The following is a 27,639-nucleotide window of genomic DNA, read 5'->3' on the forward strand; positions in this document are numbered from 1 at the left end:
GGCCCATTTTAACGGGTCCTGGGACCGGCTGCTGGGCCGAACTTGAAGCCATTATTCGCGCCTACGAGGCGTCGCATGTACGGGTCGTACACGTTATGTACGACGCGTACGACATACCGGGCGTCGCCGCTCGGAAAACAGTTGCTTAGCTGTACAAAAGCTTCCTCGGTACGTCTAACGAGCACTTAAATGACGGCTGGGTTGAAAAATGTCATAAGATGGCATTGTGCGGGCCTTGGCGGCCTCTCGTCGACCCGTTGGCGCGTACACGATGACACATTGTTTAAGGCACGCCCGGGAGGGCGGGCGTCGCCTTTGTGCTTGTACACATGCAATACATACCTAAAGTACATGGTGCACACGGGGCACATGGTATACATGGTGCCCCAGGTTTGGCACACACGGCCCGGCGAAGTCGTTTCGGTTCGCCAGAACATGGCTTGACTGGAATCGCGTTTATTGAGATTTTCAATCTTCGATGGAGTAACGTCATAATCAACTATGTGAGAATGTCATGATTGAAAAACGAAAGCGGTTGGCCTATGTTACGTACTATGTAACCTCCTATGTCGCCTATGTAACATAGGTACGAGTACCTATGTTATGAACGAAACATATTCCCCAAATTTTACGTCTCTACGCTCAGAGGTTTGGGTTGGACGTGGATGAATCAGTCGGTCGGTCAGTCAGGGACCTTTATATATATATAAGATTCGCTTATAAATTGGAGATAGCTCATCGGACTAGCCTGGAACCGCGGGGAGAAACCAAGTCGTTAATAAGCGTGAACCATTAAAAGTCGGTTCCGAACCCCTTAACAATAACCGTCACGATCGGAGCGACGGTTTAACACATTCGCGACCGCTGACGTGAATTCACGTAATTTTAAATTCTATTCCTGATTGTCGTTGACGTGAATCACGTCCATAACGATACACGATACAAGTTTGCGGCGACCAGTTTCAGAATTTCATTATTTCCGCCGGTATTCGGTATTTGAATCGGAAAAAATTTGCCGGTCGCGAATGTGTTAACAGGGTCCACTCTACGCGCAGGCAAAATCGGGCACGCAGAAAAGAGGGCTCAAAGCGGACCCCGAGAAACGGCCGCAAGCCCCGGGGCTGCGAGATGCACTTTCGAGAGGTCCTCGATCGCGAGAGGGCGCGATCGGTTCCCAGAGACGTTCCCGCACAGGGTGCGGCCACCAGGGGCGATCGCTCCTGGCCGCCTGAGAATCAGGGGTGGCTCCCGAGGGGCTCTAGGTGGCCGCGGCGTCGCCGGGTGAGCGGAGGCATTCGCGCGTTTTCGGGCGAGCGTGTCGATATTTCCGCGAGACTGGCCCGCCGGAGTCGAGGAGTCGAAAAGTCGGTCGGGCCTCGCGGGGGGCCCGATGTGCGCGTGGGGCCCGACCGAGAGTCGGGGTGGTATTAGCGACGGGCGGGTGCCCCGCGCGGGAAAGGCTCAGGGGGGGTCGCGTCTCGTCACCTTGTCGAGCCCTTTTCCCTTTCTCGACTTGGCTGTCTCGGATATCAATTTTCATCGGTGAGAATCGTCGGTATCGACGTCGTCACGCGGAAAAAAAATGAACGATCAGAAATAAATTGTAGAATTCGACCCTTTGGACGGAAACGCAATGTTAACGCTGCTCCTAAAATGGGATGAAATGTCGAATGGCTGAAATAATCACTCTTCACGATTCCCTACTAGCACAAAATATTTGTCCTATATTTTCTATATATTTAACGAATATCGTACATTTTGTAAATATTTAGCAGACATTTGAAATATTTGCAAAACGTTTACTTTAGAATATTATCCCTATAATATTTATATAATATTACCTCCATGTGTTTTCATAATATTTTTCTTTTTTTAAATATTATCTGCCGAATGCATTATAAACGTTTTAAAAGTATTAAAAATCAAAATCACACGTTCTGCTCCTATAATGAAATAGCGGAACGAAAATATAAAAATTTCTTGTTTTTCATACCAAATGAAGTGTCCGTTAATAGTTGTAATGTAAAAGATATGTATTTTTATTATATGTTCATAAATTCAAAAATATAATTTCTATATATGTTTATAAATTATTGAAACTAAATATGTCATTGAGATTTACAACATGTATTTCAGATATCTTCGAATGAATTCTACAAGAAATCTTAAAAAATCTATCGCTTGAGGTATTTAGCAAAGATTACAAACAAATATTTAGAAATTATTCTATGCTATTAGGGTTAATTTATGTAGGACCGTTAACTCAATATGAATTATTTTATCCAACGCTGTAACATAAAGAATGCTGAATGAATTTGACGTGCCGTAACACGTTTTGACAGATGTTTCAGTTTTCGCGATTAATTTTTTCTTTCGTAGAAATAATAAGTTATTGCGCGACGCTCGCTCGCTGGATTTCGATCCGCTCGACGCTGCGTTGGTACTCCGTATACGAGGAAAGGAAAGACGTAATTCTACGTCAAAACTGCAATTGTGATAACCGCAACCACTTTGCAAGGCAACATGTGGGATACGCTACTTCTTGAAATATGTACATTCAGATTCCCATTACAATACGAACAACTTTTAAAGCAGCGGGTTAAATTCATGGACATAGGAACAATGTTAAATCTCCAAAGTACTCGACGCGTTTATAACGTAACGACGTTTCATGTACTACACTGTGGTGATTACACCGTTTTACCTTCATAAAAATGACAGACCGAAAACCCAAAATCCGGATTTGGCTGCACTCCTCATGCTAAAGAACTTATACTAACGATCTGGTTATATAGATAGAAATCTGTGATTGGAAGGAAAACTATGGTTACATTGGATAGGTTTAGTGGATTTGAAACGACGAAGCTTGGAATATTTGAAGGAATTTCATTCGATGCAAGGGAACTTCGTCGAGAGTAAACACAAGGCCCCGATTTGCGGTGAGCCGAGATTATATTAGGGATGGTTGGGTGCTCCGCGCGGGAAAAGTTTGCGGGGGGTCGCATCTCGTCGCATTCTTACTTTGGAGCTTCAAGTTCTGCTTCCATCGTTTGGCTCAGTGTTAAATCTCGGTTACTCCTACCGCTAAAGTTGCTGTCAAGTGCCGCTGAATTTCATTTACCGAAAGCGTGTTTTATTTAATAAAAGCTTTCGTTAACTTTGATTCAAACCAACGAAAATGTATACAACCCTAGTAGCACAAAACATTTGTCCTATATTTTCTATGTATTTAACGAATATCGTACATTTTGTAAATATTTGCAAAACGTTTACTTTAGATTCAAACCAACGAAAATGTATACAACCCTAGTAGCACAAAACATTTGTCCTATATTTTCTATGTATTTAACGAATATCGTACATTTTGTAAATATTTGCAAAACGTTTACTTTAGAATATTATCTCTATAATATTTATATAATATTAGCTCCATGTGTTTTCATAATATTTTTCTACCAGATATACAAAACATTTCGTTTTAATACAAGTATTTTTTTTCAAATATTATCTGCCGAATACATTATAAACGTTTTAAAAGTATTTAAAATCAAAATCACACGTTCTGCTCCCATAATGAAATAGCGGAATGAAAATATTACAAAAATCTCTCGTGTTCTTTTATACCAAATGAAGTATCCGATAATAGTCGTGAAGTGAAAAATGTATTTTTATCATGTTAATAAGTTAAAAAATATAATTCCTCTATGCGTTTATAAATTATTGAAACTAAATATGTCATTGAGATTTTCAAGAAATATTTCAAATATCTTCGAATTAAATCTACAAGAAATCTTAAAAAATCTGTCGCTTGAGATACTTAGCAAAGATTACAAAGAAATATTTAGAAATTATTCTATGCTACTAGGGAATCATCGATATTCAGATTGCCCGAACGGTTTCATCTCGGGTTGGTCGGAAAGGCCGGGGCCACGTATAAGTGTCGTTTCAACGTCCATCGCAGTGATATATTATGACCCATTGAGGTGGACACAGAGCGACGGGCGTCGCCTTCGTTAAAACACAGCGTCCGTCGTAACGCACGTTGGTTTTAACGTTCGCATGGTTTCAACCTAAATGGTTGATCGAAACCTTATTCTATACGGAACGAAAAGAAAGGCTCCGATTTGAATCAAATCACGTTCGCCGGTACCGACTAAAGTTCAGTCGAATTTTCGCTGGTTATCCGGGAAGATCCTTCCGCTCGGTGCGTGGCCGCGCTCGTCTCGAGGGTGCGGCCGAGGTCGAGCGTCGCGCCCTCGACGCTCGTTAGGATCTCCCTGCGCGGCGTCGGAGCGAGTCCGCCCGAGGAACGGCTTGCCGTCCTGCTGATTTGCAAGTTTCCACTCGGCATCCGGCCCCGGCCGAGGGTGGGCGAGGGAAACGCCGGGCCTCCTCGCAACGTCCTCCGAGATACGTCGGGACTCGGCCGGATGAGCTGGGATGACGCAGCATCGGCTTCCTCTTCCCGGGTTCCCTCGGTCCATTGTTCCCCGAGCGTTTCTTCCCAGCTCGTGCTCAAGTGCCCGGTGGCCACCCTCCGTGGACGGTGCTCCGCACGTTCGCGCCTCTCGCGACTGGTGAGCCGTTCTCGCGCCTTGGCAGACGCCCGGCAATTTTTCCGCACCATTTTCGCGACTCCGGTGTTGGCGCCCAGGCTCCGATTTTTGGCCTCGCCCTGATTTGACTCTCCATCTGGCCGCTCTTCCGATTCTCCTCCGAATTTGATACGAGAGAAGACCGTCTCGCGAGTCGATTTGGAAGTTGTTAGATGTTCGTTCGCCGTCCCCGTTCGATTCGTCCTGTGGCCCATTTACTTGTAAAGACGTCCAATAATGTATTAAACGACGGCTATCGACGCAGAGAATGAAGGGTAGATGATTTGGAATGCAAAAGGAAATCAATTAAGGAACCTTACGTGGTTCTCCTACACCCGGCGACTTGCGATTCTTGCGCCTTGCACGACTCCCAGGAAATTTCCCGCAGCTTGAGCGACTTTTCTGATTATCAGGACCACGGCAACCTTTGCGAATCTTGCGACTTGTGGCCAACCTCCGTGGACGGTGCTCCGCATGTTCGCGCCGTGGCAGACGCTCGGCAATTTTTCCGTACCATTTTCGCGACTCCGGTGTTGGCGCCTAGGCTCCGATTTTTGGCCTCGCCTTGATTTGACTCCCCACCCGACCGCTCTTCCGATTCTCCTCCGAATTTGATACGAGAGAAGACCGTTTCGCGAGTCGATTTGGAAGTTGTTAGATGTTCGTTTGTCGTCCCCGTTCGATTCGTCCTGTGGCCCATTTACCTGTAAAGACGTCCAATAATGTATTATCTACGGCCCTCGATGCAGAGAATGAAGGGTAGATGATTTGGAATGCAAAAGGAAATGAATGAAAGAACCTTACGCGGTTCTCCTACACCCGACGACTCGTGATTCTTGCGCCTTGCACGACTCCCAGGAAATTTCCCGTAGTTTGTGCGACTTTTCTGATTATCGGAACCCTGGCAACTTTTGCGAATCTTGCGACTCTCGCGTTTCACGATTTTCGCGCCTTGAGCTCCTCTCGACAAATTTTTCGCATTTTGCGATTTGCCTCATTTTTACAATTTTTACGATTCTCTCGCATTCTCGTCGTTTTCGTAATATTTAGCAGCTTTGGAACTTTGGGTCGCGGGTCGCGGGGTGCCGAGAAAAATCAAACGGAATTACCTTTTTGCCGAGTACCTACGTCTGGCTAGGATTTCCGATATCCGGCACTTTGCGCGTTCCAGAATAATTAATTGCCTTCTTTCAATCGTCGAGGCCGTAACGATGTCTGCTCGCAAAGGATACCCAACGATTTCTTCGACTTTTCCAACTAAAATCTTATTTCAATCCGTCAGTTCCTGAACTAACCCACAGATCAATCTAGGAGTTTGCATTGAAACGACCGGTCGAAGGTAGAAATAAAGAACAACGTCCACCATCGAAACGAACGAAACCCCATGCACTTGATTACGGTACATGAATTTTAACGAGGTCAATTTGATAATGGTGTCCGCCGTTCACGACCCTGCGATTCTACGTTGGGACTGATCGTCGCCCTGTTAAAAAAGCATTGAATTTTTATAACACTTTCGATGAAAGTTTTATTCAGCCCCGTTGTACTAATTTCCTAACGTCTTCTTTTCTAACATCTTAAGGCACAAGTCTACTAATTTTTCGGCAAAATTTCAAGAACCTCCAACATGACGTTACAAAATGACAAGATTTATTTATCGAAGTTCATCATAAATGTATAATAATTCACAGCTGAGACGTGAAGTTTATAACTTTACCACAATCTTATGTCCGAGAAGCGCAGGAACTTGATGAAATACTTTTAACGCCCCGACCTCGCCGGAGTCGCGACGAATCGACCTTGCAAACATCGATCGTTCGTCCGCGATCAAAGGAAAGCCGTCATTAACCCTTTCGTTACCTTGGACGAGATATCTCGCGACCCAATACTGGCCGATTAACGCTTTTGACGAGATATCTCGCGACCCGATACTGGCCGATCAACGCTTTTGACGAGATATCTCGCGATCCGGTAGTAGCTGTATTTATTTCTTCCTTTTAGCTATACGAATAGAATTAGTTATAAAATATATTCATCTAGAATGTCAAAATATTGGTGCTAGAAAGCTAGATTATCGTCAAAAGCGTTAATCCGCTACTACCGGATCGCGAGATATCTCGTCAAAAGCGTTGATCGGCTACTACCGGGTCGCGAGATATCTCGTCAAAAGCGTTGATCGGCCAGTATCGGGTCGCGAGATATCTCGTCAAAAGCGTTAATCGGCCAATATTGGGTCGCGAGATATCTCGTCCAAGGTAACGAAAGGGTTAATCGGGTCGAGATCCTTGGGCAGTCACGGGATCCAGAGGAGTCGCAGCCAGTAACGACAACTCGCGGGAACGGATAGCTACCCGCGGCAACGAGCACTTACCAAAGGGCGGCTGCCGAGAAGCGAGAGAGTGGGTACTTGGCTATTTGGCATTTACATCCGCCATCCATTTTGCGCGCGGACCACTTCAGTTCCTATTCTTTGGCCCCGGATGACTGCATACACGTATGCGCGCACCTACGTACCAGCGTGCTCGGTTTGCACGTGGCGAGGTGCGCGAGTGGAATGCAGGCGGCATGCGGGGAGCACGTAAGCGGCACGTAGGAAAGGAGGCGACGTAGGTGGAGGTGGCGGGGGCAAAGGGGCAAAGGGGTCGAAAGAAGAAAGACCGAGAGAGGAAGAATGCGAAGGAGCGACGCAGAGAGGGAGAGTGCTCCGGGTACGAGGTACACCTGGACCTTCTTCTCGAAGGGCTCACGAGGGCCCTCCGCGCCCACTCGACGATTCAGCCATCCAACGGACTGCCTCCGTTACGCACCCAAGGCACCGACGCGTCCTCCTGCGGGACCGCGGGGGCGGCCCCCGCGCGTTTCGTGGAGCCTTCGAGACCGACTCGTTACCAGGTGAGATTACCGACATTGCAGTTCCTCGGCATTTCAGAGGTCGGCGGCAAGACCTTGGTCTCGCGTCGAACCTTGGGCTGCCGGAAACGTCTCCTCGTCCCCTTGGGATCCTCGGTCCTCCAAAGGAGAACACTGTTCGAAGGTAAATTGTTACAAGGCGAGATTATCGACGCCGTAGTTTCTTCCTGCATTTCGGAGGCAGTGCAAGGAAAAGGAGGAAATCTCGATATGAGAATGAACGTCTCAGCCAGCTCCGTTCATGGCTGATCGTTTGGTAGCTGGGGCAGTTTTGTTCATTCCGTCTGAGTTTCATTGGAATCTCGTTAACCCTTTCGTTACCTTGGACGAGATATCTCGCGACCCGATACTGGCCGAATAACGCTTTTGACGAGATAACTCGCGACCCGATACTGGCCGATCAACGCTTTTGACGAGATATCTCGCGATCCGGCAGTAGCTGTATTTATTTCTTCCTTTTAGCTATACGAATAGAATTAGTTATAAAATATATTCATCTAGAATGTCAAAATATTGGTGCTAGAAAGCTAGATTATCGTCAAAAGCGTTAATCCGCTACTACCGGATCGCGAGATATCTCATCAAAAGCGTTGATCGGCCAGTATCGGGTCGCGAGATATCTCGTCAAAAGCGTTGATCGGCCAGTATCGGGTCGCGAGATATCTCGTCCAAGGTAACGAAAGGGTTAAAGAACGGTTCTTCTTGTTCGTATTTAGGCCTGGAAATAACGCGATGGAGTTATATTTTATTACGTAAATTCATCGTGAATCGCGGGACAATCTTGGAACTCTGTCAGATGATCGCTTCCTCGATTAGAAATAGAACTGCGTTCGGAGGGGCAAGTGTCGATGTATGGCTCCCGGAAATTCTCGAAAAATAATCGGAAATTACCTTCAATCGCAATCTACGTGGTGAAATTCATCCTCAATTCCCTTCGTGCAAGGTGGACGAAGCCACGACTCGGAAACTTCCCCAAATGTCATCTAGTTTGCATGATATATATAGTTTATACGCACGATGCATTTGCAATACATGAAATCTGTAAGTTCCGTTTCTCTTGGTCCAGAGGGATTTTGTATGAAAATTGACGGTAACGTTGACGACTGGTTTGCCAATATTCGTCCGCGACGCATTCCGCGCGTGCACGCGGCTGCCTAAAGTGCGTGCTCGATGAGACGCAAGGGTCGCATTGTACCCGGTGGCGGGATCGCGAGGAATAAAGAACGCCCGGGACCGCAAGTACCGCCCTAGGGTAGATCCCGGCGCGGATAGGGCTTGATTTCATCAAAGGGAGGCCAAAGCCGCGATAACGCGAGCAAGGTACCGGCACTGGTGAGTACGAGCTCGGTACATACTCGTTGCGCGACCTGAATAGAGGTTTACCCGCAGCTTGGATTCATCATTTTCTTTTTGCGGTCCGTTTTCCTATCGTACATATATATCAAACAAATGATGCCATTAATGTTAGTTCAACAACCTTTGGATGGTTAAGGTGATACGAAAGTGTCATGTATACATGCCAAAATGTGATAATATTTATAAAACTTTTCTCCAAATTGGATGCATTGAATCATTTGAAATTTCATCACGAGATTATGGCGACATTAGGAAGAACGCGATGCTCGTGAAATTGAATTAATCGACATAAAATTTGCATTTGTCCGGGAGAAGATCACAAAAAAGACATTTTTTTTCGGGCATTTAAGTTCCCAAAAATCACCTTATTTTTATTTTTATTTTTATTAACGTTACCGAGTCCTCTTAAGCGGGTGAAAATTGTCATATAGAGATGAATTGTTACATCGAATCGGAAGTCGCTATTCAAAATTTGGAGCATAGGCTGTCGGTAGTGATGAAATTATTGATTATTGTGAAACAACACTTTTTAAGATCTTTACAGAATAAGTAAGACAACTCTAGGGTACAGATGTAATTATTAGTTAGGAATTATATTTTCAAACGAACTAAATATCTCTTGGTCGTTTCCGTAAGATGCGTCTCTTGGAACAGGTAGTTTGTCAAATTGCGATTATTTGCGCGATCGATCCATCGAACAGTGGAAGAATTCGAACGACCATCGGAATGATGGCCGGAATGACATAATTACTCAAATAACCTGCTGATTATGCAAATTATTAGGACCTCCGCATAATTATTCGCACCGACCGCGCGGTCGAGTGACTCGTCGTTAGCCTACTTCGCTTTTGGATTACTTCTCTAACTGCTCGAACGAATGGGGCTTTTTGAAGCCGCCTTTCGAATCGCTAAATTCAATTTAGATTTCATTTCGAGCTCTAAATGTACTTCGCTCTCAAAAAGCTTGATAACGCGTTCTCGATCTAAATTGCACTTCGCTTAACGATTCCCGGGGAAATTTCCCACATCCAGCCTACTATACGATGTGCATATTTACGGGCACTCGTAAACATATTCCATCTCTGAAGTTTCATACAGGTTAACAAAAAAATATCTAACGGAGTTCGTAAACGGCTATCTTGCACGTTAATCAGATTAACATGGCACCAGAGAGTACTCTTTATTTTTCTCCCAGAATATTAGTAGCGGATTACGTGATGGTGCTTAATTTCGCTTAGAAAAATCTTGCTATTTAAGCGAACCGGTTATTTGCATTGTGCTTAGTACAATGAAAGCGTGAAAAAAAAAAGAAAGGAAGACAACGAAAGAGGAGCAGGCGAGTCGAGACGATGGAGAACGTGCGGGCTATCGGAAGTATTGGCTCGAATCTCTAAATGCGGGTCCTTGCGATTAATCGCGGCCTAACGCGCAATAAGAGCGCAAGTTGGGATGTCGAGACTGGACAGAAATTGCGAAGAATGGATGAATCACCAGATTCCTGCAATCGATGCATTATATAATGCCCACGGTTTTCTCTCTAAATGTCTTGTTTGTCTCTCAGCAACCGTTAAAGGGATGTGAAAGTGCCATCCGAGGATTCCATCGTTCATGAAACTTTCCTTCGAGCTGAGTGTTCCGAATCGCTTCGAACATTACAATGCGAATATGGAGGCTATAAGGAAGGTCTTGACACCGCTGAAATTTTCTTTTAATAAAAAAATTAAAAATACCTACAAACTAATTTCGTAAACAATTCAAATTTTATGAGGATCAGGACTTTCCTTACAGCCTCCATATTTACGTTGTAAGCATTGAATTGATTCGATACACCCAGTTGACAGAAAAGTTCAATAAACGAGACCTCTGTCTCGCTACGTTCACATCACATTAACACATTCGCGACCGGCAAATTTTTTCCGTTTCAAATACCGAGTACCGGCGAAAATAATGAAATTCTGAAACGGGTCGCCGCAAACTTGTGTCGTGTATGGTTACGGACGTGATTCACGTCAGCGGGAATCAGGAGTAGAATTTAAAATGACGTGAATTCACGTCAGCGGCAACCAGGGATAGAACTTGAAAAGGCATGAATTCACGTCAGCGGTCGCGAATGTGTTAAGGTGAAGTGAAACCCCCTTCAAATCAGTCGATTCGAATAAGACACTTTTTTTAAGGGTATCCGATCGAACCCTCTGAAACTAATATTGCAACATGATGCAAACTGACACCTATTATCGCGCCAAAAGACATTTCACTTAAAAAATAATCCCCCGGCGACTTTTTTGGTAATCTCTGCATCGTCTTCCATTGACTCGAACCGATGTAATCGCAATGCGCAGTCACGAATCATTCAAGTATTCGGGGTAGCGGGGCCGGAACTAATGGTAAGTCTCGACTCGTCGGAACCGTGTAGCCGACAATATCTCCAAATATTAAAGAGAGATAACAGCCGTCCCGGAGGGAATTTCCTAACCTGCAGTGAATTTCCCGACAACGCCATCGCCCGGGGGGTCTGCGTCAGGACTAGGATCCAGATTTCAGAGTAACGACGGAGAGGCGAGAGACGGAGGGAGAAAGAGAGGGAGAGAGAAAAAAGCGGAGGAGAGGACAGAACAAGAGCACTGCTCGCTATTGTTTTCTGGAGTGGTACTCGCTGGTTCAATGCTCGCTCGCTCGGTCGCTCCGGTACCAGATGTGCCGGGCCTCTTTCGCGCTACCGTCGCGTTCCATTTTACTTCTCTTTCTCTCCCTCTACCCCCGCCCCCCCACCCTCTTTCTCTCTCTCTCTCGGCACTTCGATTTCAATCGAACATCGGCAAGACGCGGACCAGCTGGGCACTGCTTTGTTTCCTGCCGCAATAATTACCCCGCAACCCACGGTCCTTGGGCCTAGCCGGTACCATACGCTTCCTATTAAACGGACCTCCAAATTTAAGTCCAGCCGGTTGAACTTGACTTTAACGATCAATGAACTTCGTTACTATCGCCGTTAACGTTGCTTGGAAGGATCTCGAGCCTCGATGATCGAATCTGTAACCTTGTGGGAAACGTTTCCTTAACACATTCGCGACCGCTGACGTGAATTCACGCCTTTTCAAGTTCTATTCCTGGTTGCCGCTGACGTGAATTCACGTAATTTTAAATTCTATTCCTCATTCCCGCTGACGTGAATCACGTCCATAACGATACACGACACAAGTTTGCGGCGACCCGTTTTAGAATTTCCTTATTTTCGCCGGTACTTAGTGTTTGAAACGGAAAAAATTTGCCGGTCGCGAATGCGTTAATGGGGTTTCCTTGCCAGATGGTTGACGTTAACGTCATTCGGCAGCGTTATGGGAATGTTATTCTACTCCCGAAGAACGTCGTTAATCGTATATTCCGTTAATTTATTTAGAAAGTTGCGATGTTCGCCATCTAAGCTTACCTGCGATGAGGTTTGAATTTCAGTTGATTTGCCGTCAGTATCTAGAGAGGCATGAAACGTTAGTTTGATTTTTTTTTGTTCCTGAACCTTAAATGGATACCATTTGTTGACTATGTATATTGTCCAGCCAAAACAAGGGAAGATGGGGAAATTATAACGTTCGCTAGTTCAGCAGTTAAATGGTGAGTTTTGGGACCCTTTAAGATATTTTATCCTCGCGATTAAAGGCTTTCCAAGGATGAGGTGATTTTCGATATTATAACCTCTTAGTATAATACTCAAACAAACCCTGCAAATGTCGATTATATGGACACTTCTCGTAAAAGTAGATTGGGTCATCTTCAGAGATGGACCCGCCTGAATCTGTTTTTCAAGAATTCCGAATGTTTGACTCCGAATATGCAATCACTGGGTCATTCCATTAGCATCTACCGATAAAAGAGATTCATTCTTAGACGAGCAGATAAAGTGAGAGTTAACGATGAATTATTGATATCAGGAGGTGAGTCCAGCCAATCTGGTTTAACAAACGGCACGACTGTTCACGATGGAACCCTAGAAAACTGAAATAAAAAGGAAACAATAGTTACGAGCAGGGTTGTCCATTCATAGTAGAAGTCGCATTCGTTTAGGGAATTTTCAACAAGTATCTCCGCATTATTGAATAGGTAACATAGTTGAAAATAAGATCGATTGATTGAAATTCGTTATGAAAATGTTTCGGATTAGTTTGGAATTATCCTATATTTGCACGTGTAGCGGGGAAATTAGGAATAATAAAGAAATATAATTAAAGGGCGGGATAAACGAGAAGTAGCAGACGTTAAGGAAATATTCTGTATTATTCCGAGGATGTACACTTGGCAGGTTTCAGAGGAGTTACGTTGGTACAAATCGGCGCAGTTGAGTTACATCCTCACGCAAATATCGTATGACGTCATTCACAGATTTGCGCTCTAAAATAATTATCGTCTCCACCGTTTTCGCCGCCTTCTCGAAGGAGACTTGATTTTATAGTGTACGGAACAAAGCGACGTTTATAGATTACTTGCCGGTGACCTTAGAACAAAGTCCTACCTTTCCGACACCTTCTAATTGAAATGTGGAAATCAGAAACAGAGTTAGTCGAGACGAAGGTAGGGGATACATATCTGATAACACATTGGTGACCGCGTAACAGTTCGCTCACATAGCGCGTTTTCCAACATGTTTTAGTTCAAGCGATGGTACAAGTTATAGTGTGTTCACAAGCAAACAAAATATGGCTGTCAAAAATGCACGATTGCTTGTGAGCATATGTGTCCTTTGCTCATAAGCAAGTTTGCGGCTTGTGCGATGTGCCATTGCATGAATTAACGCGTGTTCGAAAACTATGTAAACGAGCCCTAATCTTGATTACTGGTTTTGATCATGTGAAATGTAAAACTAGAATTCGCTACGTTACATTCTAGATATATCCAGTGATAGGACAACGTCAATAGTTTCAAGTTATGGATGTCAAATGATGTAATATTAGACCATCAGTCACCAAAGTGTTAAATTTCGAGAAACGCCGTTTCTAATTTCATTTTTTTGCCGATGGCATTTGAGTGTCCGTTGATACGTGGGTTCTACAAATTTCTCAAAAGCGAATCTTACGAAAGAAGTTCATTGCTTGTCAGTAATGAAATTCGAACAGTCATTTTAACAGTGTATAAGAAAATGTAATTATAATCCCCATCGCTTCGGGGCGAGGGTAGAACACATGGTCTTTTGATCACGACAATAAAAATTTAACGATAGCGATTTCGATCAATGTATTAAACTAATTGTGAGATGAAAATGTACGAATAGAGCAAACTAGGGGAAAGTGGTAAAGATGAAGAGGTAAATCAATATTGATTTCAAGAAAGCATTCTAATTTCTTCCGCTATTTTGATTAGATTTTAACATTGAGATATAAATTTTCCATAGCGATTAACAAAAGTATACATATCCCTTGACTCAATTTGTACTATTCGAAAAACCATGAACTCCCAAATTTTTACTTACCACCTCATCCTCGTTTACTCTATATCGATGTCAATATGTTTTCAATTGTAATCATCGCGCTGGTTTATACATTCATCATCGCATACCTGCGATACGAATATGCACTTGTTTCCGTGAAAAACTGGCCATATATCGAGAAAAATAAATGGTTCAATTAAATCACCACGGCTAAAGTAAATTCGGTAGATTATGCTGAATTTTGTTCAATTCAAGCGGATTATTATTGTAGATTGATTAAAATATTTACTTGCCTGTTCGTGACGGCAGCTGAATTAATTTAAATACCAATGATTGGATGAATATTTTTTTTATATATTCAATTTTAATTAACCAACGTTCCCTTGAAGCAAATAAGGTTTAATTGTAGATTGCAAGATGATTAAACCGTGATAAGTCAATTTAACCGAATATTTCTCTCGGTGAACCAGGCCAATTATCGAAATATACAGAATTGTCTACATTTCAAAGAGTCTGCAACCCTTCGAGGACTTCCCTAACCTTATGTATACTTGTAAATATGTCTGCGCATCTCGCGGGAATCAATTCGCGCTATTGAAAAAGAAAAATTAGGCGTGATGTATTTTCCACGATGTGTGCAGTTGTCGCGCATGTAGATCGCGCTGTTGAATATGTTCGCCATTAAACACCGATTTTTATTATTTACTATCGGGTTGTAACACTGATTTTCTGCATGATGCATCGTTTATCGACCACTCCGACCATTCCCATACCGATTGGACGGTTGATTCTGCAACAAAAGTAATATCGTGTGATACATTTGCCGCATATTTTACATTTGAAGCCATTAAATTGCCACATCCTGATTTAGCAATAAACCATAAGACACGGCTTAATTTATAACGAGATGGTTAAGTTAATGCTCCGGGAATACCATAGACAGCGGAACTTTCGTCAATGCCTTAAAATCATCTCCCCAGAATTTGAACCAATATTAAAAAATCCCAAACCTGTGAAAAATAATGATTTAAAATTAAAAAGTTCAATTTCAAATACATTTTCAAAGGATCCATCATACTCTAATACGAGGACAAATACCTAAGCAATAGTAAATACCGACTGCAATGATAACATTAGATACAATAGTTCATTTGAAGCTGTAATCTTAGAAAGACATTAGTGCGATCAGTACAGTGAAATCAACAAAATGTTTAATAATTTGATCCGTGACAAATTTTTCGGAGGCACTTGAAATTTCATCTTCAGAGCAGCTTTTCTATGATAGAATCTAGGACTCACTCGATATTGCTGATTCTGGTAAGAATGATACTTCGCAGCATCGAACGCTGCCGCACCGTGGCCATGTTGTTGGTACATCGGTAGGCTGCGTTGCTGCTGATACGGTTGCTGATAAGCCGGGAGACCATAGCCACTCGCCCAAGGTCCTGAAGTAGACCGTTGCTGATACTGGTCACGATTGTTACCTCCATATCTACTACCGCTGCTACTGCTGCTACCGGTGCTACCACTGCTGCTGGGTCTGCTGTTGGAGCTGCCGTAACCACTGCTTCCCGATCCACTATTTCCTTGTTCAGATCGATAGCCACTTTGATAACCTGCAACAGAAAGGAAGAGGACACGTTCCTTCAGTCCTATTATAACTTTACATTGGAACGAACGATTGGTTGCCATGGTTCGAACCTGACGTACAACAGAAAGACCGTTCACAATTATGTACAGGGAAAAGCATCCTCGTTGCAATTATCGCTTATAATTGACAACACCGCTTTTTATCAGCTTTTTGTTGTACTAGTTTCTAGGAGAAAAAAAAAGTATATAAATCACTTTCATTTCTTCGTATATCATCTGTTTATTGTTGAAAACAATAAGACAGGAACGACCAGGGAAATGTGAGTCCCTATACACAGTTCAAGCTGTGTATAAATCGCGCGTCACATTTAAATCTACACTGATATATAAAATTGTAAGATCTTACAACATATTACAAGATCGCAGTGATCTTGTAATCTAGTGAACAACTTTTTATCAGATCTTTACAGATATATCTAGTCCTTATTATCTTGCTAAGGATCTGGATTTGTTTCATTATTCTATCGTATCGGGAAGCTCGATGACGAATGAAAATGTTAAAAAACCTTATATATTACCCCTAACAATTGTCCGACGTCTTATGACGCGTAGTGAAAACGAATTCATAATTGGCCACCCTCTGATAAGAAAATATCGAATATAGGAAATCCAGAGGTATCGATCCAAACAATTTCACCATAAAGTATTTAATATCCGTGCAATCGAAATTATAAGAAAATAGTTTGAAACGAGCCACCGAGTTTAACAGCTAGTATTTACTATTTCTCGTAATGTCTGTAATTTTGTAATAAAGGCTAGATTCTCATTTTAGTTAACACTTTGACAGACGCTGTTATGATACGTGATCTCGTCTAGCCAGTCGCTATCAGTCAACATCACGTAGACAAGATTTCGCTCTGCCTTTTGCGACGGCATGTCGCTGATAGAAAAGAGTGGGGTCAAATTTGCGACTGTCAAATTGATCATTTTAGTGGAACTTGGTTCAACAACGATTGGATCGGAATTATACGTGCACAGAGAAACCGACTGTGGTTTTCGCAGAGATTTACGAGAACAAGGCTATGACTTTAGGTGCATTCGAGGCGGAGTTTGCAACCCTTCCTTGAGGCCACTTTCGATGGCGAAGAGTACTTGGCCGGGGGCGTTGACTAACGAATTAAAGGTCGGATTCGCGAAATGCGCGATACACGCTGTCGCGCACGTTCGCTCGCCGAGTGACAATCGGTTCTTTGTATGTGCGACACAATATTGAGGCCTCAATGGGAGCGTGGCGGCGCGTGTCGCGCTCATATATGCTCCTACGCTCGCGTATGTTTGTCAGCATCGTGAAACGTCATATTACTGCCACGCTTCGATGCTAATAGCGGATTTCCAAAGCGACAACACGCGCACCGTCGGTGACTCGTTGATATCGGCCGTTGACCGATCGTCCGGCCGACGTCGACCACGGCAATTCCATGATTCGTGCAGAAAACCGAGATTGTTACGTGAAAACTCCACCGAATTTCGAGTCCTTGAGCCGTAAAAGGTAGGCCAAAGGGAGGAACGTAATTTTGGTCGATAATTTAAACAATTGACGTAGACAATTGGAGAAAAAATAAAACCCTGTTACGAGCCGCGTACGCAATATTTCGATGTCATATCATCGTATCATCGTCATCTGAAAAAGATAGGGCAAAGGAGGAACGTAATGTTGGTCGATAATTTAAGCAATTGACGTAGGCAATTGGAGATAAAATAAAACCCCGTTACGAGCCGCGTACACAATATTTCGATGTCATATCATCGTATCATTGTCATCCGAAAAAGATAAAACAAAAGGAGGAACGTAATTTTGGTCGATAATTTGAACAATCGACGAAGGCAATTGGAGAAAAAATAAAACCCAGTTACAAGTCGCGTACGCAATATCTCGATGCCATCGTCATCTTCGTCGGAGGTCCTCGATAAGGGGTGGGAACCATTTCCGCGGAAGTATCGCTTTCGGTCAGCTCCGAGGACGCATACTAATCGCATGGATCGCTTCGATGGGCCTAATAGGAGGCGATAAACGTTGATATTACCGAGGAGGGCAGGGGGTGCTCGCCTCGCCCGTTCTGCGGCAACAATAACAACCCCCGTGGATTCCGCAGGGCAGGGCTGATTCTACGGGGGACCGGTAATCCTCACCCTCGCCCGAAAGGGGGCTAACAGTTTACACGTCGGATCATCCCTCGTTATTGTTGCGTTTATGATAATAGCGCACCCACCGGCGGCGGGCCACGCGCCCTCGGCATGCCTAACCGTTTCAACCCCATCGCGGCCGTTCTGAATTATTCCTGCGACGGTAATGCCCAAAGCGCAAACCTATTAAACGTTCCTTTCTCCTACCTGACCTATCTTCCGCTTCCACCTCGGCGGAAAACTTACGAAGACGAGAAGCCGTCGATTAGAGGGACGTTTTGCCGTTAAGCTTAGAAATTTCGCTCACGCGTTGTGTTCGACAAGTTACAAATTATTTCGACTTTCTCTGTCTCGTTAAACGCGTAAGACGTCTTCTGGAATTGCAAGGGGGTTATGGGACCCGGACCGTTGACGCGTTCATAGGAAAAATGTATTTCTACGAGGAGAACCTGGCAAACTTCCCGGCCCTTCCGATCGAATCCTTTATTTCCTCCAGGGATGCAGGACACACGAGAAAGGTACAGCGCTCGGAATTGTATCGCATCGGAGAGAAAAGCTGGTCGGTCCATACGGATTGTATATAGACGCGCCTATCCACTATGGGTATTGGATTGGATTGGATTGGATCGCCGCGTCAGCAATACAAACACTCGAGACTCGATGTGGGTCGCCCACCGCCCGTTCCTGTTCCTCTCCCGCTCCTGTTTCGAACTGAAATTACATTTTACCCGCCTCTCGACCCCTCCCGTTTCAATATCGCTCTGCCTATTTTTTCGCCATGGCGTCGAGGAAGAACCGATGCGCAGGGCTTTCAAACTATCGGGAGTCCCGGCATTTCCATTCTCATTTCCCTTCCGTGGAAATCCATAACCGCAGGACGCGCTTAGGACCTCGGCCAACGGAACTCCGCAGAGAGAGCAATTTTCAAAGGGCCTCGGCGAGATTCTCGGCGGTCCATTGACTCCATACCTTGGCACCGCCAACTCGGATTGAGGCGTCCTAATTATTATTGTTACTCTTCGGCATTAATTCCAACTAAAACGTCAATGGAGCAATAATTGCATTCTATGTACGATCATGAACGTCGACGTATCATCCCCTTGGTACCCGTGATGTGGAATATATACTCCGTAAACCTAACCATTTCCTTGATATTCTTATGAAGCCAGGTAAAGGGAAGGAGTGCGAATAGAAGGGCTATTGTTTCTCTCTCCTGCCGTTAGATAGGCTATCGCCGTATTGCCTTGAACAATTGTTTCGCATAAAAATAAGAGTAAAGGAGCGAGAAATCAGCCCGTTTGTTTTCTCTCTTCCAGTGTTGCTGCTTTTGTAACCGGAACAGGGTGCGGGGTTCATACAATCTATGCTTATGCTTGGTACGTACAATCTTTTTCCATAAAACGAGTCTTAAAGTGATGTGAAAGATACATCTTAGGGGTCAATCGTTCATAAAACTTTTCTTCGAACTGGGTGTACGGAATTTTTTGATACTCTACAATGAGAATACGGAGGCTATAAGGAAGGTCCTGACACCTGTGAAATTTCATTTCTTATACAAATTGTCAAATGTACAAATTGACAAATTCAATCTTGTACAAATTTAAAAAATTTGTATACAAATTATATATATATAAAAAAAAAAGAAATTTCATGGTGTCAAAACCTTTCTTCCAACCTATATATTCAAATTGTAAAGTTCGAAGCGATTCGGTACACCCAGTTGGGGAAAAGTTTCATAATCGAGACCTCTTTGACGCCAACCTCACATCACCTAAACACAGGGAACAAGCAAACCCGTAAAAATAACGGATTTCAGATATCCCTACTAAAGGCACAACAAATCCGCCGGTTGTTCTACTCCGTTAAAAAAAATATATTACAACATTCTTCTTCAAGTTTTATATACACACTTTAACCTAACTCGATAACACTTTATTTATATATTTTTTAAACATATGCTATAAATTTAGTACTCGGAGTGTATTCATTTTTCTGCGGGAATTCACAAAATAATATGATGTTATAAAATTACAAATTCACTGTAAATATCTACAATGAATGTATGCTAATTTACTGTTGAGATTTCGAATTAATCATTTTCCTACATTACGTACTAAAAGTATGAACTTTATGAATGCATTCAACATCCTATGCGAAAACGTACCGTCCTCGTTATTTTATTGCACCGTTTAATCCCTGTAGCCGACCCGACAAGATCGTTAAACAAAATAAATTGCAGCAATTATATCTATAACCAATCAAGGGGCCGTTCCGCGGTTCTTGCGAGTGGTGGAGGGGTCGTTAAGGACCGCACCCTTACGAAGCCAGTTACACCCCAGACAAGCCGATAACCCTTTCGCGTTTCGGGGCTTTCTCCCGGGTATTTCCTCGGTGTCTGTCGAGTTGGGATTCGTTTTCATCTTTACCGCACCGGGAGGAGGAGGGCTCCAGTGGAGTCAAGACTTTTCCGCGGCCTTAATGCCGGCCCTCGAAGCAACCGGGACGAAACGAGACGAGATGTTTACCGCGGCTTCCGGGCGCACCCTTGCCCCGGTGATTCGCTCAAAAGGAAAATGTGCGGCTTCGTTGCCGAGGGCGTTTAACAGGGCCCTCGGGGGTCGCGGGGTCGCGGGGTCGAGGCTGAGTCCTCTCTGGCGTAAAAAATCCCGACCCTCTCCGGAGGGCCCAAGAGGAGGGCCGGCGGGAAAGTAAACGGGCAAACGGCCGGACGCTTGATTGCGTACTTTCACCGTTAACGCGCCTTAGGATGCTCCGACGACGGTTTTCTCCACCCTCTCCGAAATTCGGTGTCAAAGTCTAAGACGTGGACGCGCGGTTTGCCTCGAGGGCTGTCTAGTCCACGTTAAATCGTTTGGGGGACCTCGCGGACTAGCGTCGTTACCGTCGGAATGAACGACCAAGAGAACTTATCCAACGGCAAACGCGGTGAAAACGAAAGATCAAGGAAATGGTATCAAAAGTCAATCGCAAGCGGTATATAAAAGTCGCGACGACTCCCGACACGGTTACTTGCATCTAATTAAGATACTTCACTGCTCGATAAGTCTCCCAGACCGACGTCAAGGTAAGATACTCGAGGCCCATCATTCAATCCTTGTTCCCCGTGTTTAGGTAAATCCACCTCTGCTATACATGTCTTTATACGAAACCTCCCTCGATACCCAGGGAATGGGGTCCTCGTCCCAATTCTCGGCAGAATATCGTAAAACTGGGCGTAAATGAAACGCCGAGCGTTACGAAGGACGCAACGCCGCCGTTGGCAATAACCCGCAATAGCCTCGCGAGGCACTTCCGATTCCGCGCCGTCAGCGCTCGATTAATTCCGCGCACAGGCCCGAAACAAGAGACTTGCGCTCTCGGACCCTCTCCCCTCGCGTGCCGCCCTTAAAATCCTATTTGCTATCCCGACGCGCCTCCATGGCGACGGCGTCTCTTCCGGGTGCGCGCTCTTCCTGGGCCACTGGTCGCTTGTCCGATTAAATCTCAATTTGGGGCTGTGCGCGCGCGCGCGCGCCCGTATCCCGGCGAGTGCCCGCACCTGTGGACGCGGGGGCGGGGGACGCGCGTTTAGCGGAGGCAGTCGCAATTAAATCGCAACGATATTGACGACCCGCCGCGGCCGCTCCCTCCCCGCGTGCGCGCGCACGCCCGTCCGTGTAACTAATTCCGAGTGCATTTAATGACTATGTGCCGCAGCTTTGCCGGTAAAGTGTAGCTTGTGGCGCGTCGGGGACAGCGCGGGGGGCGGCGCTGGGTTACGGTATGCAGAGGTACAGTACGGTACAGCATCGCGCACGATTTCTCGTGAATATTTTCTTCGGTTGATATGATACAAGGCGGGAGTGTGCATCTGCCAAATGATGCCATTTTAAGGTGACAAGAAAGGGTCATTCTATATAGAATATATTAAAACGTGAAAATATTTATATAAAACTTTTCTCCCAACAGGGTGCACCGAATTATCTCAAACCTTAATACGTGACTAAGGAGGCAAAGGAATAACGCGATGTTTGCGGAATTTTGATTTTTCACGAAAAACATGTGATCTTGGTTCTAGTATAGGCTTAATAAAAAAAAAAACTTTTTGTGTTGTGGACGCATAACTCGTGATCACATAGGAATTGTCCTCACACATTAAAAATTTGGACTTTCAAAGAAACATTTTCTGACAGCCTACACCAGTACCAAAACAGCATCGAGCTCTCATATTTCGATCGATGTACAATTACTGAGAGCTCTGCTATGAGAAACGCAGGGGTTCGGACAATTGTACAACGATTTAGAACACTCTAGTTATCAAGAAAGTCGCATTTGTACGGGATAAAGGCATAAAAAGTGTCTTATGCGCTTCTGCGCTAAAATGAAGATAACACGAGGTCTCGGAGAGAAAATTTCGTTGACACTGAAATCATAGATGGCGCAGGGTAGCAATCAATTGGGGCATCAAAAACCATAAATCCAGGAGATTTCTGGAGTCTTACTTCGATTTCTTTTTAATTATTGTACCGAAACGACACATCGGGTATGCCATTTAGTACAGTACCCAATACAATTCGAAAAAGCTGTCGATACAAATATGAACGTCGGTAACGTAGGTATTTAGAATTTTCTTCTCCGACGTCGATCAAATCTTCTCGACGTGTTCACTTCACCTTAACAATTCTTTCGGCTGGCCGGCCCCGCACGGTAGCGAACCGCGCCGCACGCCGCTATACGGCGCCGTGCGGTGCGGCGAGATGCGGGGCGCCCGTCGAGTACCGCCGACGAGCGTGGGAGGACCGAGGGGAGGGCCCGGGATCGAGGGGAAGAGCAAGGGGGCGAACCACTTGACCCTGCCTGCGCTTCTGCCGATGCTGTGCCAGCAAACCCCGACGAGGCGAACGCGCGTTAATAAATGCACCGACGGTGTGCTCGGCCCGGGGTGGTGGTCGTGCGCGCGCGTACGCGGCTAAGCGTGCGTTTTCTCCGTCTCTCTCGCGCCCACGCCCGTCCGCGCGCTCCGTCTCGCCTCGCGAGGGGCGCGCGTGCGCGGAACGGGCTGCGCACTCGCGCACTCGCGCTCTCCCACGGCCGGGCGGAGCGAGCGGAAAATGAGAGATAGAGAGAGAGATGGGCGTCGTCGGAGAGGAAGGGCGCCTCTAATATATTTACAATTTCACGGAGAGCCATAGAGAACTAGGATTCGCGCGATCTCTTTTGGAATTTTCCACGAGAGAGGTGGAGGAGGAACCGCGATTGTCGGTCAACCTAGTCCCTCCGATTTGAATAATGGCAGAGCGGCGGTGTCGCTGTTCATCCAGAAAGGAAGAGATACCTTGGGAGGTTGAAATCTTAATGGATACCCGGGGGTACACGTAGGGTACATACGTGCGGAAGGACGATCGCAGCCCCGCTCTCGTATCGAAGGTTTAAACGACTGTACGAAGGATTAAGTAAATTCCGTGGACATTCTTGACTTCGATGATAATCGTTTAACGGATGTCTCGATTGGCGACGTTTCCGGCTATTATGGCAATTGGATTTACGGAACGTGATCGTAATTGCGTTTCTTACGGTCTGGAAAACTGTTGAATTAAGTAACACCCAGACGCCAGCGCGGTGTTTCGCGTTTAGAATATATAAAATCGGGAGAGAGAACCGAGGCAGCCGGAAACTTCAGCCGGAACGCGTGCGACCTTATCTCTGAAAGCAAAGCTTCTCCGAGCTTCCAGGTTTTCAGGCTTTACTCGAGTGCGACGGCCTCGTAATTGAACCACCCTTTGGTCGAAGATTAAGGCGACCGCGAGCGCTCCATAAAGCGACAAAGTTTGCGAAGACAGCGAGGCGAGAGGCGAGCTAAAAGGAGGAGAGCAACGAGTCGAGGTCGCGTGAAGTGCGCTCAAGGTGGAGAACCGCGAGTACGCGGATTGCGCACAATACGCGTTTCCTCGGCCGCGGCCGTAAATGACCGCCTCGTTTCTTTCCCGCGGATTTCGCGCCTCGTTGTGCACCGACGCCAGCTCGTGTGGCTTTTCCCGTAGCGTTCAAGACCGGCGGGCATCTTTCTTCTCTCGCCGAGCGTAACCGGTGAAGACGCTCGAAAGTAAGTACATAATTCGTCGAGTTCCCTTTTCAGCCCACGAGGGACGCGTAATGGCGCAGGTTCGCACGCGGCCAAGGGCGCGCCACTTTGCCCACGGGGACGACAGTTAATTTTATTAACAGACCGCCGTTGGCGGTTAATCGAGTAAAAAGTTAACGTTAACGGGTCGATGAATTTTCCGGTTACAGTCAACGCGAAGTTGACGGAATGTCCAGGAGAATCCGTCCGCACTCCGGAGCGCGTTTTGATACCCTTGGAAGGGAACGACAAGCAAATGATTTTTTTTATCGTTTCCTAAATACGTATTCGCATTTATCCTCTTGTCTTGGTATCAATGTAAATCCGCAATTAGCTCTTCTTCTCCCTCTCCTCATTTTTATCCCCATATCCATGTTTCCATGTTTTATTTCCTGTTTGCGATATTGGCAGAAACATCCCGCTTCAGGTAACCGACAGGAAGTGGCTTCTTCCGTAAGCTATTATTTCGTTAACCCCGACGACGTTCAACCCTCTTATAAAATTCTAACTGTTCGTATGTTTGATATTCATTCAGCGGACGGAAAAGAGGAATGGTCCGGAAAGTTGCAACTTTGATAACCGTAATCGGTTTGCAAGGAAACATATGAGATAATCTTGGCACGACGTTATGGCACCCAGCGTAACATGGTACAAAGGACAGACTGCTACCTCGGTATTTAGTAAAGGAATGTACAAGATACGAGTTGTTGTAACATTGTGCTTATCGCAACATTTTTTCATGGTTAATATAGCTTCAAACGGTAATAATCACTGCTACATCGTCATGGGTTCGACTTTTGGGAAGGTTACATTTACTATTTGATGCGATCAACTTCACCATAGGTACGATTCAAATTACCCCAATATTTTCACCGTGTCGCTATAGTAGTTATAACAAAGTAATTTTTTTTCCGTTAAAAAATCTATCACGCGAAGCCATGATCATCCTTCGTCCTGGTCCGGTTTCCGGTCTCCGTAGGAGAGGCGTTCCGCTTCTGGTGGTCTCAGGAGGCTATAGTAGTTTATAGTATCGCTATAATAGTTATAACGAAGTAATTTTTTTTCTTAAAAAAAATCTATCACGCGAAGCCATGATCATCCTTCGTCCTGGTCCGGTTTCCGGTCTCCGTAGGAGAGACGTTCCGCTTCCGGTGGTCTCAGGAGAGCCGCGCTATAATAGTTTATAGTATCGCTATAATAGTTATAACGAAGTAATTTTTTTCCGTTAAAAAATCTATCACGCGAAGCCATGATCATCCTTCGTCCTGGTCCGGTTTCCGGTCTCCATAGGGGAGGCGTTCCGCTTCTGGTGGTCTCAGGAGAGCCGCACCATAGTAGTCTATAGTATCGCTATAGTAGTTATAACAAAATAATTTTTTTCCGCTAAAAAATCTATCACGCGAAGCGATGATCATCCTTCGTCCTGGTCCGGTTTCCGGTCTCCGTAGGGGAGGCGTTCCGCTTCTGGTGGTCTCAGGAGAGCCGCGCACGGAGTCGGCAGCGGCAGTCGTGTCAGAAGCGACCAATAAATTTATCGAGCGGGTGTTGGCATGGAGACTGCCGGACAGAGCTCGGCTGGGTGGCCCGGAGGGCGATGAGAGGGCACTCGAGGATCCTCCAGGAGGCCGTCACGGGGAAATTGGAGGGAGCGCACGTCGCCGGAGGAGGAGAGGGAGAGAACTCGAGTTGGCTAGAGAGAGAGTATCGATTTCTTGCGGTGATCCAATCAACGGTGGCGCCTTCTCCGACGCCTTCCGGCTTTTTCTGAGCCGGCGCTTTCCGGTCAGCCGCCGATCTCGGGCCCAAGAAATCGGTCTCCTCTTTTCGCCGGCAAATCGAGCCGTACCACGCCTAAGCGGTTCCGCACGTTTTGCCATCGGTGGAGAAATTTCAATGACTCCGAAGATTACTCGTTACACCCCGAAAAGTACCAAAATCTCGGTTCTCTCGGTAAAAGTCGAGACGATTGCCAGAAAACTTTCGAAACTATGGCGCCTTCGCGTGGGGTGTAGCAGAATCGTTTGTGGAAAAAATAATGAAATTAAAAAAAGAAATGACAGGATTCGTAAGAAGCTCAAATGAACTTTTAGGAGGCAGATCGTAAGGGGACTATTTCGCGGGCGTGCAAGCGAATAATTATTTCATTCCCTCAGAAATGAGGGATTTGGCAATGAAAAGAGTACAGTTTTTGCAGATTTTATGTGCATTAAAAGATCCTCAAATTTTACATATTTCTGACTTTAACGACTCGATTGATATTAACTGCCATGGAAGTAAGGGCGAATTTCGATCGTTTTGGACGAATCCACTGAATTAGGTGGATTCGTTGTAATTTTCTTCAATTCGAGCGAACAGCAATTAATTCAAATCGAATTTAAAGATATCGTGTTCATTCGATTAACATTTGAGCAATGATTTATCTTGACTCTTTTCTGCCGGGGACCTGACTTCCGAATACTTCCGGGAGATCTTCGGGAAGCTCGCTTTCATCGACGACCCGAATTTTGACCGATGGCTCGTTTCTCCCCGTCATCGATTAACAACGCAGGCTGACGATAATTCTTACTTCATTAGCGGCTATTAATAATTCATCGACGAATAACGAGGGCACAGCCAAGCGGATCGAGAGCGGATCTTCCGGCATCCCTTGCTTCGCCGCTCGTCTCCCGGCAACCTCGACCCGGGCCTCCATTAATCCAGGAAGCCAGAACGATCCTTATAAACATCCCTTCGGCTAAACCATCGCTCCCGTCCGCATTTCGCGACGACTGTGCCGCACACGTGCAAACCTACCCCTATCGCGGAATACGCCAGTCAAACTAAGCCGTCCTTACATTGTCCCGAAACAATACTACATCCGCCCCCTAATTTCTTCCGGCTTTGCAGGGTTTTCCTCCCCAAATCGTCCACTCGTAAGTCGTCCCCCGATGACTTACGGCCATAGAGAATTCCGCGCAAACGGGCAAAAAATTGCGCCAAATCGGTTGAGTCAACTCTCGACTTGGAAAGTCCTACGTAATCTTAGTGCGTTCAAAGGAACATCCATCAAATAGAATTTCATCAGTTGGAGTTCATCCCATCGAAGGATGTTTCCATAAAGTAATCGTAGGTATAGTTTACACCTACTCAAAGTGCGTTTCCAATTTCTTCACTGCCTTTTATTTCTTGCATTTTTCAAGTAAGGAAAAATGATTACTAATGATGTATAATATCCGGCGCTTAAAGGATAAGGGCGCAAAGGAACCGAAAAGGTTCAAACCTAGAATTCCTTACCTACAAATTCCTTATTCATAGGTAAGCTCACGAGAAGACACCTCGATTTCAACCAGGATTTCAAACGTATCGGGAAAAAGCTCGTTAATTCCTTCCGGCTTGCAGAGTTCCTTCCACTCCGCTGCTCGCGAGTGAACGACTACTCACCGGCGCGAATTCGCGCGGGAAAATTTCCCCTCTTTTTTCAACCTCGA

The 27,639-nt window shown here is 45.3% G+C and overlaps 1 protein-coding gene across 1 annotated transcript in view; it reads right to left on the reverse strand.

The window, feature by feature from the left end:
* Positions 1-13,111: 13,111 nt before the first annotated feature.
* LOC105697328 (5'-3' exoribonuclease 2 homolog) overlaps positions 13,112-27,639 on the reverse strand; it is a 41,199-nt gene continuing 26,671 nt past the window's right edge. Inside the window, exons 16-17 of the mRNA XM_012420554.2 lie at positions 15,577-15,893; positions 13,112-15,067 (exon numbers count right to left, since the gene is read on the reverse strand). Coding sequence (XP_012275977.1) covers positions 15,023-15,067; positions 15,577-15,893 — 362 coding nt within the window. The 3' untranslated portion in view covers positions 13,112-15,022. The remainder of the gene's footprint in view (positions 15,068-15,576; positions 15,894-27,639) is intronic.

Source organism: Orussus abietinus, unplaced genomic scaffold (genome assembly GCF_000612105.2).
Source record: "Orussus abietinus isolate OABI.00-Male unplaced genomic scaffold, Oabi_2.0 scaffold198, whole genome shotgun sequence".
In the NCBI taxonomy this organism is placed as follows: domain Eukaryota; kingdom Metazoa; phylum Arthropoda; class Insecta; order Hymenoptera; family Orussidae; genus Orussus; species Orussus abietinus.